The sequence below is a fragment of the Capra hircus genome, chromosome 9, assembly GCF_001704415.2.
Source record: "Capra hircus breed San Clemente chromosome 9, ASM170441v1, whole genome shotgun sequence".
Taxonomy (NCBI): Eukaryota; Metazoa; Chordata; class Mammalia; order Artiodactyla; family Bovidae; genus Capra; species Capra hircus.
Window position 1 is genome coordinate 13,321,672 of NC_030816.1, and position 19,043 is coordinate 13,340,714.

General features: G+C 43.1%; 1 protein-coding gene across 6 annotated transcripts in view; it reads right to left on the reverse strand.

Moving 5' to 3' along the window:
* TPD52L1 (tumor protein D52-like 1) overlaps positions 1–4,299 on the reverse strand; it is a 93,641-nt gene extending 89,342 nt beyond the window's left edge. For 2 of the 6 annotated variants that reach the window (XM_018052956.1, XM_018052955.1), the window contains exon 1: positions 3,938–4,170. In XM_018052956.1, the coding sequence (XP_017908445.1) occupies positions 3,938–3,956 (19 nt within the window). In that variant the 5' untranslated portion in view covers positions 3,957–4,170. Of the gene's footprint in view, positions 1–3,937 lie in introns of all 6 variants that reach the window. The other 4 variants (XM_018052959.1, XM_018052958.1, XM_013966367.2 and 1 more) reach the window with 3 other exon arrangements.

Here is a 19,043-nt window from a genome sequence, read left to right on the forward strand (position 1 = left end):
GTAGCTTTCCACATATATGCCTATATATACTTACTCTTTTCTTGGGTTAGTGCAGCAGCTCACTAATCTGACTGCTGCCCCTTCTCACCCCATTAAAGGTGATCTGTTTCTATAAAGTGCTAGTCTCATTCTTCTTCCAAACCTCCCCTTCTCTAACTCCCTTACCCTACAGTTACAGCAATCATAGGCCACTAATACAATTATTAATCTGAATACATACAAGTATTAAGTGAAATTTTTCCTTGTAACATTCAAGACATTGGGAAAGACAAAAAGTTAATTTCTAGAGTAATGAAATGTGAAAGGTGGTTCCAAAAGATCAGGAATCTTCTTTAAAGGACTGCCAAATATTTCAGGAAAATGCTACATTCCAAAATAAACTCTCTCTCTAACATATCAACTTTATTAAAGCAAAATTCTCTAGTACCAGGAAAACAACTGGCAACAGCAGCCTCTTGTGGGCCTCTCATTGCACACAGTTCTCCAGCCTCTCCTCCTGGAATTGTTCCTAACCCCACTTCTGTGTTTTTCCTTCTGCCAACTTCCCAGAATGTCTTCTTGTTCTGTTGCAAGTAATCTGTTCTACAAAGTCAAAGAACCTAACAGCAGCATTTCACTTCTAAGACCCACTACTGCATTTATGGAGATTTGTGTGCAAACGAAGTCCATAGCATCTGTACTGTAAAGTGCGTGCTGAGGCGCTTCAGTCCTGTCCGACTCTTTGCAACCCCAGGGACGGGAAGCCCCCAGGCTCCTCTGTCCTTGGGATTCTCCAGGCAAGAATACTGGAGAGGGTTCCCACACCCTCCTCCAGGAAGAGGTACTATAAAGTACCTGAGGATATCTCAATAGCACTGACCATTAACTTCATTCATGTTTGCTTTTCTCTAGATCAAGGGGCAGAAAGAGAAGCCATCCCCATTCTGCTGCTAAGTCACTTCAGTCGTGTCCGACTCTGTGTGACCCCATAGACGGCAGCCCACCAGGCTCCCCCATCCCTGGGATTCTCCAGGCAAGAACATTGGAGTGGGTTGCCATTTCCTTCTCCACTCTAGATAACTCTAAAATAAACAGTGCTGAGGTTAGAAGCTTGCCTTTAGGAAACTACAGGACTCTCTTAGAATCTAAGAGGCAATTATTTAGCCAGAGAAATGTACCAAATAGAAAGAAGATCTCTTTAATAAAACCATAAACATTTTGCGAAACATTTCATTTTTAAAGAACTTAATATGTCTGCTGCTTAACTGACCAAAAAAAAAAAAAAAAAAGTCTGAAAATGGAGAACTTAATGGGGAAGATGAGAATTTAAGGGGCAAATATCACCCACCAGATTGTAAAACTATAAAGTTGAAAGTCATCCTTGACAGCCAATCCAAGTTACCATTGTTTCCTTCCCAAGTCATCCGCCATCCTTCACAGCCAATCCAAGTTACCATTTTTTCCTTCCCAAGTATTTCTCAACTCTATTCACTTTTGCCCCCCGGCTGACCATCACCCTAATCCAGTCTCCCTGGGAGGGCTTCACATGAAGGGGGAAAGAGGCAGAGGGGGCCAAAGAGAGGACGAGCAGGTAGGGACTTCAGTTTTGGTTCTCTTCTGAAAGTGGTAGGCTTTCCGTGGGGAGTAGGCCTTTACAGCATCCACTCTGCAATATTATATACTTGTTGTTATAAGGAATTTACATATCTGGCTTGTTTCCTCTCTGGAGAATGGGAAGGACCACACTACCTCGCTCATGGAACTGCTGTGAAGCAGTGAGTCAACCCATGTAAAGCACAAAGAGCAGAAGCAGGGACACAGTGAGCAAACTCTGCTGGTTTGACTATCACCTGCTGGGCTGGGAGCTTTCTTCAGGCTCTCACTGGCGACTCACTCCAGTATTCCTGCCTGGGAAAACCCATGGACGGAGGAGCCTGGTAGGCTACAGTCCATGGGGTTGCAGAGAGGTGGACACGACTGAGCAACTTCACTACCTTACTAGGGTGGGAGCTTCCTTCAGGCTTTCACTACCCTGTGGTCCTCTTCTTATCATTTAGATGGTTGCAATATTTCTGTTTAGTTATCAAATAACTCTCAAGCTAATATCTGTCTCTTTCTCTACTATAAATTTCACAGAGCAGGGATCCAGGCCATGTTTGTTCCTCGTAGCACAGTGCTTGGCAAAGGAAAGCACTGGAGTGTTTGTAAAGTAAATCTCACAAGTAAAGCAAACCGGGAACACCAGTGGGTCCAATCTGATGAATGTTTCCTACCTGCTGTAGTTTTTCTCTCCAACCTCACTGAATAACAGATTCACTTGGGAAGCTTTCAAATATACCCATGCCCAGGCCCCAGAGATTTCAGTTTGCTAGATCCGGAATGGGCCAGGGCCTGTATTTAAAACTGCAAATAATTCTCATTGTCAAACCAGGTTAGAAAGCTCCAGCTGTCCCTACCTGCTTCAGTTTAGGAGTGGAGGCCTCCAACCTGATCTCAACTTTTGAATTAGACTAAGAAGCTCCCCAGGAGCTTCCCAGGAGACACAGTGGTAAAGAATCTGCCAGCCAGTGCGGGAGACACAAGACATGAAGGTTTGATCCCTGAGTTGGAATATTTCCCCTGGAAGAGGGCATGGCAACCCACTCCAGTATCTTGCCTGGAAAATTCCATGGACAGTGGAGCCTGGTAGGCTACAGTTCATGGGGTTGCAAAGGGTCCAACAGGACTGAGCACACAGCACACATACAAAAATTCCCCACCCTTGGTTGAATTCTCCTCTCCTGTTTAGATAGATAGTGGAGGAAAAATACTGGAAGCAACAGCTTTATGGACAAGATCTTGGCTGATAGAAAGAATGAGGATAGTTCGTACTGTTCAGACCATTGTAAGCCTGGCAGCCAAACCTGTTGGGTGACTCCAGACCCAGCATCTGCCAAGTCGCTCTCATGTAGGACACAAGCCCCTAAAAGGGGAGCAGATAGGGTCATGAACCTGTTCGTTTTTTTAATTTTTTAAACGGGGCTCTTATTTGATTTAAAAGCCTACATAGAATTTCCCGTGGAAGAAAGGTGGTGATGATTGTTCTAAAGCCTGAAGAAGGCTGAACTCCGCATTCATTCCTTCTCGGCATTGCTCCCAAGAGAGACTCTATAGAGTCAGACTTCCCACCAGTCTCCCGCTCCACATTCGTCCACCTCTGCTTCTTTACACATACCATTTACTTCCATTCTGGCACGATTCCATCGGGATTCCCTAGCCCTTCCCTGCTGGCGACCTCAAGACACCAGGCTGCCCTCGGTGAAGCCCTCTCGGGCTCCTGGAGCCAGCGACGCCCGGAGCTCGAAGGCCCCGCGCGCCAAGGGAGGCAGAGGTCGCCCCCCGACCGAAGGAAACCGGGACGCTCGCGTCGAGCTGCGAAAATCAGCGGGCGGGTAACGCACTCCCCGGCCTCGGAAGGCAGGTGCACGCGCTGCAAACCCCTCGCGTGTCCGGGAGACCAAGGGGTCTCGGCGGAGCCAGCACCTCGGCGGGCGCTGCGCTCAGCTCGGGATTCGGGAGGTGCAGGACGCGAGCCCACCGTGTACGGCAGGAGTCGTCGCGGCCTCTCCCCACTCCCCGCGGGGAGAAGGGGACGAAAGGCGTTCTCCGGACCCTGCCCAACAGGTCCTGCGGGCGCCCGCGGGGTGTGGGAAGCGCGAGCGCGACTGGCTGGGAAAGAAGTCGAGCAATCCGGGGGCGCGTTTCCTGTCGACGGTCCTCTCCACTGGTCCCCAGCCCACAGCACATCCTGAGTTTGGGGGAGCAGTAATTGTCCCGCAGGCGCGGGGAGGAGCAGAGTGGTGGACACGCGGGGTGAGGTCACCCATCCGCTCGGCCGGGGAGCAAAGTTAGGTGATGAGGAGAAAGGGCCTTTGGGAGCCCTAGGGCCTGACCCTCGGGGCGATCGGCGACCACTCACCTCGAGCCTGCGCCTCCATAGTGGCCGACTTCGGATTGAGAGTGGCGGGGACGCCCGGCGCCTGGCGGAGAAGCAGCGGCGGTGCCGGATCTCGGAACGCAGCTGGCCGCGTCCTCTCCCCGCACGCGTGCAGCGAGCGCGGCGTGGAGCGGGCGGGGGCCGCGGGGCGGCCTCCGCTGCCCGCTCCCAGTTACCTCCGCCCCTTCCAGTCTACCTGGCCCAGACCTCGCGGGGCTGCAGCCCACCGCTGGGCGCCACCTGCCGGCCGATTCGGGCATCCGGCCGGGGGCGCGCGCTCCGGGCTCAGGGAGCCTGCTCCGCCCAGCGATGTCTGAAGGCGGCTTGAGGTCCGCGCTGCCTTCAATTTTCTTTTTTTTGTAAATACATTTATTGATACCCACTTTCTATGTAGTTCATTGAAATAATCCACAAACATAAAAGCATTTTTTCTTTTGGATATCACCGAGGTCCAATCAACCGAGGTCTCAATCGTCAGAATCGTCTGCCGGTTCACAGACTTGAATATTGAGAAATCATTAAACAGTGGCCCTTATACACTCAAGTGGTCCGGTGGCTCTGGACTTTATGCCAACGGAGCATGTGGGCTAAAATTATGTGTACGTTTAAATCAAGGAAAAGGGTATCAATCATCAACAAAAAGAAATGATTAGGAATCAATATCCTAGGCGAAGAAAGTACCACTGTTGACACTTGGTGTCAGAATACCGGAGATGAAAGGGTATGTTTGTGTGTGTGTGTTTATGGGACAGTTTCTTGTGAATGCCGTTGCCGACCAATCGCAAGATCCATGGGCTTGCAAGCACAGGGGCCCAATGCCCTGAAGAGGGGAAGGAAGGGAGCTTTACAATAAGCGATCCTTGCTTCTGGTAAATACAGTGGTAGGTTCCCCTGAACCTCTGGACTCAGTATTTTTTGTCAACTGATTAGTATATAACTTTGTTTGATGTGTGTTTCTGTTTCATTTAATACACGCTGTTCACTCACTAATATTGAACACTCCCAGCCCACAGCACTATTAAGCTTATTTAACTTAGAAAACTTGAACAGAACTTCTGAAGCTTATTCATTATGTGTGTTTCTCCCTAAGGCACAGACAGCCTTCAGGCACTTAGGATACCCCTTGGCTCTTCAGCACTAGGCTTGGTGCGCACGAGCATGCGTGCTAAGTCCCTTCAGTTGTGTCAGACTCTTTGCGACCCTATGGACTTTAGCTTGTCAGGTTCCTCTGTCCATGGGATTCTCCAGGCAGGAATACTGCAGTGGGTTGCCATGCCCTTCTCCAGGGGATCTTCCCAACCCAGGGATTGAACCCATGTCTCTTAGTCTCTGGCATTGGCAGGTGGGATCTTTACCACTAGCACCACCTGCTGCTGCTAAGTCACTTCAGTCGTGTCCAACTCTGTGCAACCCCATAGACGGCAGCCCACCAGGCTCCCCCGTCCCTGGGATTCTCCAGGCAAGAACACTGGCGTGGGTTGCCATTTAAGCCCCAAAGATCAGCCTGCTGCGTTGGCTGGGGATTGAACCCAGGTCTACCGCTTGGAAGGCAGCTATGTTCACCACTGTACCACCAACTAGGCGAGGAGGCCTTTTTAAACAGAAGAGCTAGCCTTCACAGTAGCCTTCACTGTAGTCTGTGAGAAGGGCACTTGTGTACCATCTGAGAGTTGAAAGAAGAAGGTGGAGGCTAGCCTTTTGATTCCCTTGCTAGGAGGCATACACCAGTCCTCCCAACTTTTTCGGGGCTCTGCCCTTGTCCAGGAGGGACCACGAAAGCGCTGTATTGACTCTGGTGTCACACATTTTTGTAGGGAGGCAAATTCACAGATACAGAATCTGCCAATAAAAAGCATCAGCTGTATAATTTTTCTAATCTGAAGCCCATGGGCTGTACCCATAGGTTGATGAGCAGTCACATTTTTGAGACAAAAGACTAGAAATGTACATCTCTGTTCCTAGCCTGACCTGACCTGGCCATGTGACCAGAAAGCATGGCAGGGACTAAGAAATACCAGCTCCTGCCACACCTCCTCAGATCTTTAGCTGTCTCGGTAACTTTTCCTCCCATCTATACCATCTTCATCTGCAAAATACAGTATAGTCTTTACTTACTTTTCGTCTTGAATGATTTGCTGTATTGCTCAGTTGGTTTCATTTTTTGTCCTCTCTTAGATGGTAAAGTCTATCAGGGTCCCGTGTGGGTCTCTCATATTGAAAGTGAGAAAGTGTTAGTCACTCAGTCGTGTCCGACTCTTTGTGACTCCGTGGACTGTAGCCTGCCAGGCTCCTCTGACAGTGGAATTTTCTAGGCAAGTGGGTTGCCATTTCCTTCTCCAGGGAATCTCCCTGACCCAGGGATTGAACCTAGGTCTCCTGCATTGCCAATGTGGGTCTTTATATTGAGCCTCTCATTGCCTGCCAAAGAGCCTTATACAGATTCATAGCTATAAAATGATTTATTGAGTAAACAACTGACTAGTAGTTTCTATAGTTACTCTCAGAATATAGTCTAATAAACATTAAGAGAGACATATTGTTGCTTGAAAGAGGAACACTCATAATTGCCTGGAATGTGTATAAACATATCAGTGTTTCTTGTTATACTGAAGAGGTCCCTGATTTGTAATCACGGCCATTAAAATCGCTCTATAGAACGGCAAGCATGGCTTTTAAATGGTTTCTGGTGATAGCGAACAAGGACGCACCAAAGGATGAATCAGAATGATTAAATCACTTTTTAGAGCCTATTTCATTGTTCCGGTCCTCTCTACCCTGGAGATTAAACAACAGGTTAGAGTTGACTCCTAGCAGTTAAAAGGAGCTAAAAACAGTTAATGACTTTCCACCTTGAGTCATCTAAACTTCTTCTAAGCTCTGACTCATTTTTCTAATTTACAAAATGTTAAGGTCTGCCCTCTTGATGTCTTCTATCACTGTTCATTATAAGGAAATATTGATATTGATTCAGAAACAGCTACTGAAGATCTTCTATGTGCCAAGGACTGTGCTAGATACTGAAGAGACAGGAAGAGGCATGACCCTTTTTACCCAGGTTGTTCATGGACTCATGAGAAGGCAGATGCTCTATAAAGCAGTGCAGTGTAATAAAAATATAACAGAATATAAATGTAATATAAAGCAGTGCAGAGTTAAGCCAAGTACGCAGCTGGGCAAATAAGGAAGCTCTCCTAACTCAGATGGGGGAGGAGACAAAGGAAGGTTTCTTTGCGGATGCTTGCCTCAGCTGAGTCTTGAAGGATGGAGGAATTAACCAGGTTAATGGTTTAGTCAAAGGAGATTGTGTTTACATCCTCCTTTTTCTTGGCACTTAGGATGGTGAATTTCCTTCACTTCTTTAAAGCTAAGGAAAACAGCCATCTTCACCCTTGTATTCTTTGTCTCTGTAGATAATCCACCTGGAAAACAATGGGTGTGTGTTTGGTTAAGTTAATGAAAACCTGTTCACTCCTCCACAAATGACCTTTCTTCAGAGGGAGAGTTGCAGTGGGAATCTTACCTGGACAAAGGGATGGTATACCAACAGTCTTGCCTAAATAAGTTCCCGGGTCACTTAAAACTCCCCAGAGCACACTCAGACCCGGGCTGAGGGGGCCCTTGGGAGGTGGACAGAACAGAGAAATTTGAGGTAAAAACAGGAAAGGACAGATAAGTTATGCCACTCTGACCGTGATCCTTACTAATACACTGAAGAATATGCTTTTTAAAAAAATTAATTTGTTTATTTTAGTTGGAGGCTAATTACTTTACAATATTGTGGTGGTTTTGCCATACATTGACATGAATCAGCCACGGGTGTACATGTGTCCCCCATCCTGAACCTCCCTGCGACCTCCCTCCCCACCCATCCCACTGGGTTGTCCCAGTGCACCGGCTTTGAGTGGCCTGTCTCATGCATCAAACTTGGACTGGTCATCTGTTTCACATATGGTAATATACATGTTTCAGTGCTATTCTCTCAAATCATCCTACCCTTACCTTCTCCCACAGAGTCCAAAAGTCTGTTCTTTACATCTGTGTCTCTTTTGCTGTCTTGCATATAGGGTCATTGTTACAGGCTCAGAGGGTAAAGTCTCTGCCAGCAATGCGGGAGATCCGGATTCAACCCCAGGGTCAGGAAGATCCCCTGAAGAAGGAAATGGCAACCCACTCCAGTACTCTTGCCTGGAAGATTCCATGGACTGAGAAGCCTGGTAGGCTATAGTCCACGGGGTTCAAAAGAGTCAGACACGACTGAGTGACCTCACTTTACCATCTTTCTAAGCTCCATATATATACATTAATATACTGTATTGGTGACTTTCTTTCTGACTTACTTCAGTCTGTATAATAGGCTCCAGTTTCACCCAACTCATTAGAACTGACTCAAATATATTCATTTTAATGGCTGAGTAATACTCCATCGTGTATATGTACCATAACTTTCTTATCCATTCTTCTGCCAGTGGACATCTAGGTTGCTTCCATGTCCTGGCTATTGTAAACAGTGCTGTGATGAACATTGGGGTACATGTGTCTCTTTCACTTCTGGTTTCCTCAGTGTGTATGCCCGGCAGTGGGACTGCTGGGTCGTATGGCAGTTCTATTTCCAAATTTTTAAGGAATCGCTACACTGTTCTCCACAGTGGCTGTACTAGGTTGCATTCCTATCAGCAGTGTAAGAGGGTTCCCTTTTGCTCCACACCCTCCCCAGCATTTGTTGTTTGTAGACTTTTGGATAGCAGCCATTCTGAGCAGCACGAAATGGTACCTCATTGTGGTTTTGATTTGCATTTCTCTGATCATGAGTGATGTTGAGCATCTTTTCCAGTGTTTGTTAGCCATCTGTATGTCTTTGGAGAAATGTCTGTTGAGTTCTTTGGCCCATTTTTTGATTGGGTCGTTTGGAACATGCGTTTGATGCCTTTTGATGAAAAGCACTAGCTATGTAACTGGAGGGGGCTTCCCCGATGGCTGTGCGGTAAAGAATCCACCTGCAGTGCAGAAGATGCGGGTTCAGTCCTTGGGTCAGGAAGATCCCCTGGAGGAGGGCATGGCAACCCACTCCAGTATCTTTGCCTGGAGAATGCCATGGACAGAGGAGCCAGGCAGGCTCAGTCCAGGGTGTCGCAAAGTGTCTGACACGACTGAAGTGAACTGGAGGCGAGTTTCTGTGCCTCTCCGTGCCTGAGTTTCGGTATTTTGTGGCATTTTGTGGCAGGATGTTCTCTGCAGTATTAATTAATGTGTTCTTTCCCTCCTATCTTCTGGGGCCAGAGCAGTGTTTCCCAGCCCACTGGTGCACCCTCACAACACAGGGAAGGGGCTTTTAAACATTTCTAACCACCTGGCTCCCACTCTGCAGACGTTTAGATTTGAAAGCTCCCTAGATAATATTGAAAGCTTTCTAGGTAATATTTATATGCTTCCAAGATTGAGAATGACTGTTTTAGAAACTGTCCACAGTATCTGAAGATGAATATATTAATATGTATATATATACACACATACATATGGACATATATTCACTATAATTATTACTAATAATTATCATTGTAAGAGTGTAAAATCAAGCACAGATACCTAAAATATGGTAAAGTCACTATTTCAACCTAAGTCTATCTGATGCTAAAGCTTGTACTTGAAACTAAAATTTAAAATACTTAAAGGATATGAAAATTTGAGCATTCAGGTTAAAAAGTCACCACCTGGGTAAACAGAGTATAATGAAAAAGAAATGTGAGCAGACAAAGCAAAAAATTTTCTGTCCCTCCTTCCAGGGGAGTCGGGGAAGGAAGAGAAGTTTGAAGGAGAGCTTAGAGTAGGTCTGCCTGTGCCTCTTACCCTGTCCTTCCCTCCTCCCAGCAGAGCAAGGAAGACTTGGCCCTGACTATCCCCTGGGAAACTCTAATGTCCAAATAGTTTTGAGAAATGTTAGGATAAAATGGGTATCACCTTGAATTTCCCATCCTTCCAAGTGATGTAGGAAAATATCAATGAATTCCCTTGTATCCCATATGAGATGTGTTTATCCCTCAAAAACTCCTCAATAAATTGATCACTATATAAAATCCTTTACAAAAGACCTAGTGTACAGATTTTGCTTTTTCCAAGTTCCTCCAAAATTTCTAAATGTTTTCTCTGGGTCATAAATTATACATAGATGTTCAAAGAATTTAGAGGATAAAGGTGTTTTTTTCCCACTGAAAAGAGGCATATTATTTAATTGTACCCTGAGGATTAGTACACACAAATACTAAAACTTACTCCTTTAGACTTTAAAGCTTTAAAATGTAGAATCATTTTAAAATAGCATTCTCTAAAATACATTTAAAATGTATTAATTTTCTAAGGTCTTCTTAACCTCAACACTGTTGCCATTTTTAAAGTCTTTAATTGAATTTGTTTCAGTATCGCTTCTGTTTTATATTTTGGTTTTTTGGTCACCAGGCATGTAGGATCTTAGCTCCCTGGCCAGGAATCGAACCTGCAGCCCCCCGCAATGGAAGGCAGTCTTAACCAGTGGACTGCCAGGGAAGGACCTGTTGCCATTTTTCACTTGCTAATCCTTCCTTGTGCCGTAGGATGGGTAGGACCTTCCCTGACCTTTGTTCATTAGACACTAGACACAGTTTGAGCAATCAAAAATGTCTCCCTGTTGTCAAATGTCTTCTGGCAGGCCAAGCTGCCCTCAGCTAAGAGCCATGACTTTATTTCTTGAAGGTCATTATGAATAGAAATGCTTACCCTGGGTGGGTAAGGAGGCCCCCACAGTACAGGGAGGCTTCCCAGGTGGCGCTGGTGGTTAAGAGCCCGCCTGCCAGTGCAGGAGATGGAAGAGACATGGGTTCGATCCCTGGGGCAGGAGGATCCCCTGGAGGAGGGCACGGCAACCCACTCCAGTGTTCTTGCCTGGAGAATCCCATGGACAGAAGAGCTTGGCAGGCTATAGTACATAGGGTTGCAAAGAGTTGGACATGACTAAATCAACTTAGCACACACCGTATAGGGAGGGCCTTTGGGCCTAGCAAGAAGGGGTTCTTGCCCTTCATTTCCACACATAGCTGCTCTGGAACTTTCCTGTCATCTTCTTCCCTTCTCATCAGTCATTCCTTATCTGCTGCCTGAACAGACACCGTGGTCCTAAAAAGGACTAAGAGGGGCTTTACCTGGTTCCTAAGGAGAGAGGGTAAGAGGAGGCAGAATGATCCCTGTGGCTTTTCTCTGTACGTCTGCATGAGGAAAGTGCTAGAAGTCCATGCTCTTCCTTGAGGTCGAATGGGTCCATATCAGTTCTGCCCAGGTACACACTTGACGTTCCAGTGACAGCATTCTTAGCCCAACCTCTTTTCCTGGGAGACGTATAACAAAGAGGATGGGGAAAGCATTACTTATGTGGGCCTTCAGGTTGGAACGTGCCCATCAGACACAAAGAATCTGAGACTCTGGCAAGAAAGAAGCCTAGTCCTGCACCAGTCATTTGAGAGGTAGCATCGGGCTTCCTTGATAGCTCAGCTGGTAAAGAATGCTGGAGACCTAGGTTCGATCCCTGGGTTGGGAAGATCCCCTGGAGAAGGGAAAGGCTACCCACTCCAGTATTCTGGCGTGGAGAATTCCATGGACTGTATAGTCCATGGGGTCACAAAGAGTCAGACATAACTGAGCAACTTTCACTCTCACTTTCTTTCATTTGGTTTTCTTAGATTTCAAAGGAGAAGGCAATGGCCCCCCACTCTAGTACTCTTGCTTGGAAAATCCCATGGACGGAGGAGCCTGGTAGGCTGCAGTCCATGAGGTCGCTAAGAGTTTGACACGACTGAGCGACTTCACTTTCACTTTTCACTTTCATGCATTGGAGAAGGAAATGGCAACCCACTCCAGTGTTCTTGCCTGGAGAATCCCAGGGACAGAGAAGCCTGGTAGAAGGCCGTCTATGGGGTCGCACAGAGTCGGACACGACTGAAGCGACTTAGCAGAAGCAGTAGCAGCAGACTTCAAAACCTGTAGTTTGCCAAAGTCGGCTATTTCCAGGCTGTTTGTATCTTCTTGTTTTTTGGGTTTTGGGGGTAGTTTTTTCTCTGCTTAGTGTCTTGTTTTGTTGAAACATTTTATTTTGTATTGGAGTGTAGTCAATTAACAATGTTGTGATAGTTTCAGGTGAACAGCGAAGGGACTTGGCCATACATATACATGTATCCGTTCTCCTCCAAACTCTCCTCCCATCCAAGCTGTCTCATAACACTGAGCAGAGTTCCATGTGTTATACAGCAGGTCCTTGTTGGTTATGTGTTTCTGTTTAGTGTTTGTTGTGTTTCCAAAAATGTTCAACTCTTTCAGTAGCACTAAGGAAAGAGAGAAAGGGAGTGTGTTGTCAACTAGAGCTAGGCCAGCCCAGGACAGGGCCAGGTGATGAAAACATGGAAGCTCCAAAAGAGGCACAGAAGGATGGGATGAAAAGACAAGGTCTCCACTACACAGTCAGTTCTCTGATTATTTGTGTTTTTCCCTCATTCCCTAGAGGATTTCTGATTTGTTTATTGAAAAGCACAATTTCATTACAAAAGGCTCCAGAACGGCTTGTTGCTGGTGAGATGGCTCTTGTGGTTAGTGGCTGTGCATCCAGTGGCTGTCTTTGTCAGGGTTTGACCTCTAGATAAATGGATATGACCATACCATTCTTGTAAAACAAAAGCAGAAAGGCAGGTATGGGCCATGCTTTTTCGAACACAATGTGCACTTCCGGCTTCATTGTTTGTAAATGACATTGAAAAATTAGAGAAAGGTTAAGTAAAACGACACAGAGATTATTGATAAGGTCCTGAGGGATAGTTTTACAGGAGCCAGGAGGCTCATTTATTTGGTTTAGCAGAAATCTAGATGATATCTTATTATTATTTTTTATTGAAGGATAATTGTTTTACAGAATTTTTTTGTTTTCTGTCAAACCTCAACATGAATCAGCCATAGGTATGCATACATCCCCTCCCTTTTGAACCTCCCTCCTGTCTCCCTCCCGATCCCACCCCTCTAGGTTGATACAGAGCCCCTGTTTGAGTTTCCTGAGCCACACAGCAAAATCTTAATGACAGTCCACACCTGTTGTCTATGGCCATAGGATAGATCACAGACAACACTGCAAAATGGCAAAGGATTGTTTCATGACCACGATCGCTCTTTTCTAAACTTCAAAGTGACTTTGGCACCTTGAAATCATCTAAACTGGGTCTTAAGTAAATGTTGTAGACAAAACAAATTGATCATGAAAACTGCAGTAGGTCAATAAGAACATGTCAGCGTAACCTTTGTTACATTGGAGATGCATATGTGCTTAGTCACGTCTGACTCTTTGCGAGTCTATGGACTGTAGTCCACCAGGCTGCTGTGTCCGTGGAATTTTCCAAGAATACTGGATTGAGTTGCAATTTCCTCCTCCAAGGGATCTTCCTGACCCAGGGATCGAACCAGTATCTCATGAGTCTCTTGCACTGCAGGCAGATTCTTTACCACTTGAGCCACAGGAGAAGCCCCTCTGTTATACTAGTTTATGTCAAATTCAAGGACCTGGCCTGGTAGGTACGCTTGTCTTAGTTAAGACTCAATCAAATTAGCTCTGCTAGGGATGTGAATGAGTGAGTAGAATTAACTTGTGATTTTGCGAACTATAACATGGAAGAAAGCAATTTAAAATTGATTTAAAGTACTGTATATAGCCCATTATATTTTATATATACTGTGTAGTGCCAACATATTTGTGGAAGAAGAAAAAATAAACCCCAAAGTAATTAAGAACTATTTTGGAATTTAAAAAGTCTTAGAAGTACTATAAACTTCAATTGTTCAAATATTCTATTAATTTAATATTGCAGTATTTAACAATTTGAATGAAAATGAACACATACAAAAATTGTTCAGGAAAAAACATTTTCATGAGCTGTCTCTGAGTTCTTGTTTTTTGTAGTAAGTCTTCTTCATGAATGAAGAGAAATCTGTTTCTCCGGAGAACTTTCCTATTGATGAAGCAAATAGTACAGGAAAAATTCACAAGTCAAATATATCCCATGTAATATTAAGTCAAAATTAACTTAGGAAGTATTTACATTTTACATTTACAAAATTCAAGCAAATACATTTTATGTTAAAAATCTTTAAATTTTCTTTTGTTGTTCATATATACAGATTTGTCCTAAGTTCATTTCAAACCTTTAAAAAAATTACTGTGAAAACCTGTGAAATGGTTTTATCAAGACTAAACAATGTGTATGTGGTTTAATTTCTGTAATATCTATTCCATCCCATTGATCAGTGTATCTATCCTTAGGACAATACTGCAGAATCTTAATTTACAGTATTTTATACTAAACTGCAAATCTGCTCAGGAACAACTTCTAGCTTGCATTTCTTCAAATGTGTCTTGGCCATACATAGCTCTTTATTCTTTCACATTCATTCTAGAATTAGCAAGACAAATTCTATAAAAACTGATACTACAATTTTGATCAAAATATCATAGAACCTATAGATAAATTTAAAGAAATTTGAATCTCCCATCCATGACCATAGTAACCAACTCCATTAATTTATGTCTTTCAATATCTTTCAGTTAAGCTTTCAGTTCAGTTCAGTCACTCAGTCGTGTCCAACTCTTTGTGACCCCATGGACTGCAGCACGCTAAGCTTTCTTGTCCATCACCAACTCCTGGAGCTTGATCAAACTCATGTCCATCAAGTTGGTGATGCCATCCAGCCATCTCATCCTCTGTCCTCCCCTTCTCCTCCCACCATCAGTCTTTCCCAGCATCAGGGTCTTTTCCAGTGAGTCGGTTCTTTGCATCAGGTGGCCAAAGAATTGGAGTTTCAGCCTCATCATCAGTCCTTCCAGTGAATATTCAGGACTGGTCTCCTTCAGAATGGACTGGTTGGATCTCCTTGCAGTACAAGGGACACTCAAGAGTCTTCGCCAACACCACAGTTCAAAAGCATCAATTCTTCAGTGCTCAGCTTTCTTTATAGTCCAACTCTCACATCCATACATGACTACCGGAAAAACCATAGCTTTGACTAGATGGACTTTTGTTGGCAAAATAATGTCTCTGCTTTTTAATATGCTGTCTAGGTTGGTCATGGCTTTTCTTCCAAGGAGCAAGCATCTTTTAAATTTCATGGCTGCAGTCACCATCTGCAGTGATTTTGGAGCTCAAGAAAATAAAGTATCTTACTGTTTCCATTGTTTCCCCATCTAATTGCCACGAAGTGATGGGACTGGATTCCATGATCTTAGTTTTCTAAATGTTGAGCTTTAAACCAACATTTTCACTCTCCTCTTTCACTTTCATCAAGAGGCTCTTTAGTTCTTCTTTGATTTCTGCCATAAGGGTGCGTCATTTGCATATCTGAGGTTACTGATATTTCTCCTGGCAATCTTGATTCCAGCTTGTGCCTTCATCCAACCTGGCATTTCACATGAGGTACTCTGTATATAAGTTAAATAAGCAGGGTGACAATATACAGCCTTGATGTACTCCTTTTCCTATTTGGAACCAGTCTGTTGTTCCATGTTCAGTTCTAACTGTTGCTTCCTCACCTGCATACAAATTTCTCAGGAGGCAGGTCAGGTGGTCTGATATTCCCATCTCTTTAAGAATTTTCTGTAGTTTCTTGTGATCCACACAGTCAAAGGCTTTGGCATAGTCAATAAAGCAGAAATAGATGTTTTTCTGGAACTCTTGTCCTTTTTCAATGATCCAGCAGACATTGGCAATTTGATCTCTGCTTCCTCTGCCTTTTCTAAATCCAGCTTGAACTTCTGGAAGTTGATGGTTCACTTACTGTTGAAGCTTGGCTTAGAGAATTTTGAGCATTACTTTGCTAGCTTGTGAGATGAGTGCAATTGTGCTTGAACATTCTTTGGCATTGCCTTTCCTCAGGATTGGAATGAAAACCAACCTTTTCATTAAACTTTATCATATTCTTAATAGAGGCTTTGAACTTTGTTACATTTATTCCTAGGTTCCTTGTATTTTTTGTTGAGTCTAAACTTTATGAAGACTATTCTTCCATTTGGCTTCCCATTTTTTGTAGTTAGAAGACCCTTTTTTTTTTTTTAATTTCTCTCTGAATGGAAATAAGAATCTGCATATGCTTCCAAGGTAGCTTACTTCCCCAGACATCTCATAATTCAGTCTTGTCCTTATATCTCCCCGACTCTTTTTTAGCCCTTCTCTTCATTTAAAAAGTGTATTTAACATTTTTAATAGTTTAAGGATATTTATATTTTTTATTGTGCAGTGGTATTAGGATCTCTGGTCTATCATATGAGAATTAGAGATTTGAGGTTTTTAGTTGCCAAATACAAATTTAATAATGCAAGGTTTTCTCATTCCTAGTTTTCCTTATTTTCTGATCTTTGAGGAAGTAACGACTACACGTATAAGTATTATCCTATTCATCTAGGATGAGCTTATAAATGGGCAGAGTGGACAGGCAACCACTTAGAGTATTTCGTGTTGCGCTGTATGCTAAGTCACTTCAGTTGTGTCTGACTCTTTGCGACCCCATGGACTATAGCCCTCCAGGCTCCTCTGTCCATGGCATTTTCCAGGCAAGAATACTGGAGTGGCTTGCCATTCCCTTCTCCAGGGGAGCTTCCCAAACCAGGGATCGAATCCCCATCTCTGATATCTCCTTCATTGTCAGGCAGATTCTTCACCACATCAATACAGCTCTTTGCCAAAAATTACTCCTAACTCTTGATGATTGACATTCTCCTACAAGGCAATTTTCCAGATAACTTAAGAGGCAGTTATTAAAAAGCAAACATGTTCTTACAAATGCTTAATATCACTAATTTATGATCATATGTATATATGTGGATACCTTAAAAGAGAATTAGGATCCTGTGCTTGATGTTTTGTTTGGGACGAGTGAGGACATCCTTGAAGGCATGATCCAGCTGGAATCTCGAGAAATGGAAGTTAGGAAGCTTGGTCAACAAGACCAGCCACGTTGAAATGGGGGATTAATTCTGGGAATTAGTTATAGATAAGGTTGGATAAATTAGTGGAACCCAAGGAGAATCCGGAGTACCAAATGGTTCATACTATCAGGCTCTTGTTTTAATTTTCATTTTGAAAAATAAAACCCAAAGTAATAGTATTAAATTAATATTAACAGTGTAATTTTAGACTGTTCCACAACAATAAAATAATTGTTCACATATGCATAAAATCTCTTTGGAGAGAGGCATTATCTTCATCCATCTTTCAGACAAAGAAACTGGCTTAGGTCAGACAGCTAAGAACTGTGGAGCGGGACTATGAACCTAGATTAAATTCCTCAACTTGTGTTCTTAACATAGACTCCAGACTGTCTCCTAGTTTCTAATTTTCTTTCCCTCTGTTCCTTGGAACAGTTAAAAATATCACAACCACAATTCATTCTATAATAGTATTAGGGAATAGTCAGTGAACATATAAATTAAAAACAAAATTTAATTGATTAAATTCACCTGAAATAAATGTCACATAATATCAATGGAAGAATTTGAAAAGAAGAAAAAATTATGTTGACTTTCTTTTAAAAATATTGACTTACCTCTATATCAGGATGCTTCATTTTCTGCATATCCAATGGTGTCTGTTACCCAATCACCTATCTTTTTCAGAAGAGAAAGAAAAGGGCTGCTGTATTCATGAGCTGGGTCAACAGTTTAAAACATTCACTAGAAAAATGAACAAAATTAACACAATCTGACAAGCTGCAGGAACTCTCACACAATGTGACATTTCAAACCAGTTTGATAAGGAAAATGAGTAATTATTCCCCATAACTGTCAAATGAGTAGAGCAACTGTTCTAAATGCTGGTTAATACAATCAGTTTGAGAGCAAACAGGATCCATCAACCTGCTTGAATAATTTAATATCCTCTGGAAAAGATTTTCCTCCCTTTTTTTTCCTCTTAAATATTCAAGGAGTTTTGCTTTCTACCTTAAGAGATTTTTTTTTTTTTTAATTCCACCTCTTTCTATCTCCAACTCATTTTTGCCAAAACACTACCAATCACTACATACATACACTCACACACAGTCTGGCTTTGATAACTCATAATGATAGTAAGAGCCACAGCTGATTTGTATTTCATAAGTTAAGTATTCCACCTCCATCTGTCATTTTCCACAAAAGCACCAAGAAGACTTTAAAGTACACAAAATAATTATTCAAATAAAAAAGAAATAATTTTTTTATAATTTGTTGCTGTTTAGCATCTAGTATACATTTTATTCCATCATCATGATTATTTTCTATTACTCAGATATATTTACTGTTGTACTAATTTCTTGGCATGGAATATTTTTCTGACATTCTAAGAAGCCTCTTCTGTCCTTTCTCTTTATCGCTTAGGTTTTGTCATTCCTTCCAATAAGCTCCATTACTTTATTTAATTAGTGTCTTTTTCTTTTCAGGCATAAATTACTCCTTTCAAATTTGTACTGTCCTAAAATTATTTTTCACTATTATAGTCTAAATCATGACATATGTAGTGACTGTGTTATGTTTTCTACATGTACTACGGGTGATTCAGAGTTTCCCTGGTGGCTCAGACTGGACAGAGCCCACCTGCAATGCGGGAGACCTGGGTTCTATCCCTGGCTTGGGAAGTTCTGGAGGAGGGCATGGCAACCCACTCCAGTATTCTTGTCTGGAGCGTCCCCATGGACAGAGGAGCCTGGCAGGCTACAGTCCATGGGGTCTCAAAGAGTCAGACATGACTGAGAGACTAAGCATAGCACAGGGGTGATTCAGCCATAATCTAACACATTTGGCAGCCTCTACTTTTTTTTTCTCCCAAGTTAGCCACCATACTGTTAACGATGATTTTTCTGAAATACAGATCTAATCATGTTATTACTATCTTTATAAAAAAGAACTCTCCATAATCCCAGGGCGTTCCTTACTTTTCTCACAAGACATTTCAAAAACTAAACCACTCAAAGATCAAACACGGTTACGAAATCTGCATATTACCGTTTTAATTTCCCCTTAAAGTTTTACAGTGCTTTTGCAACCTCTGCAATAAAAAAATATTGTGTA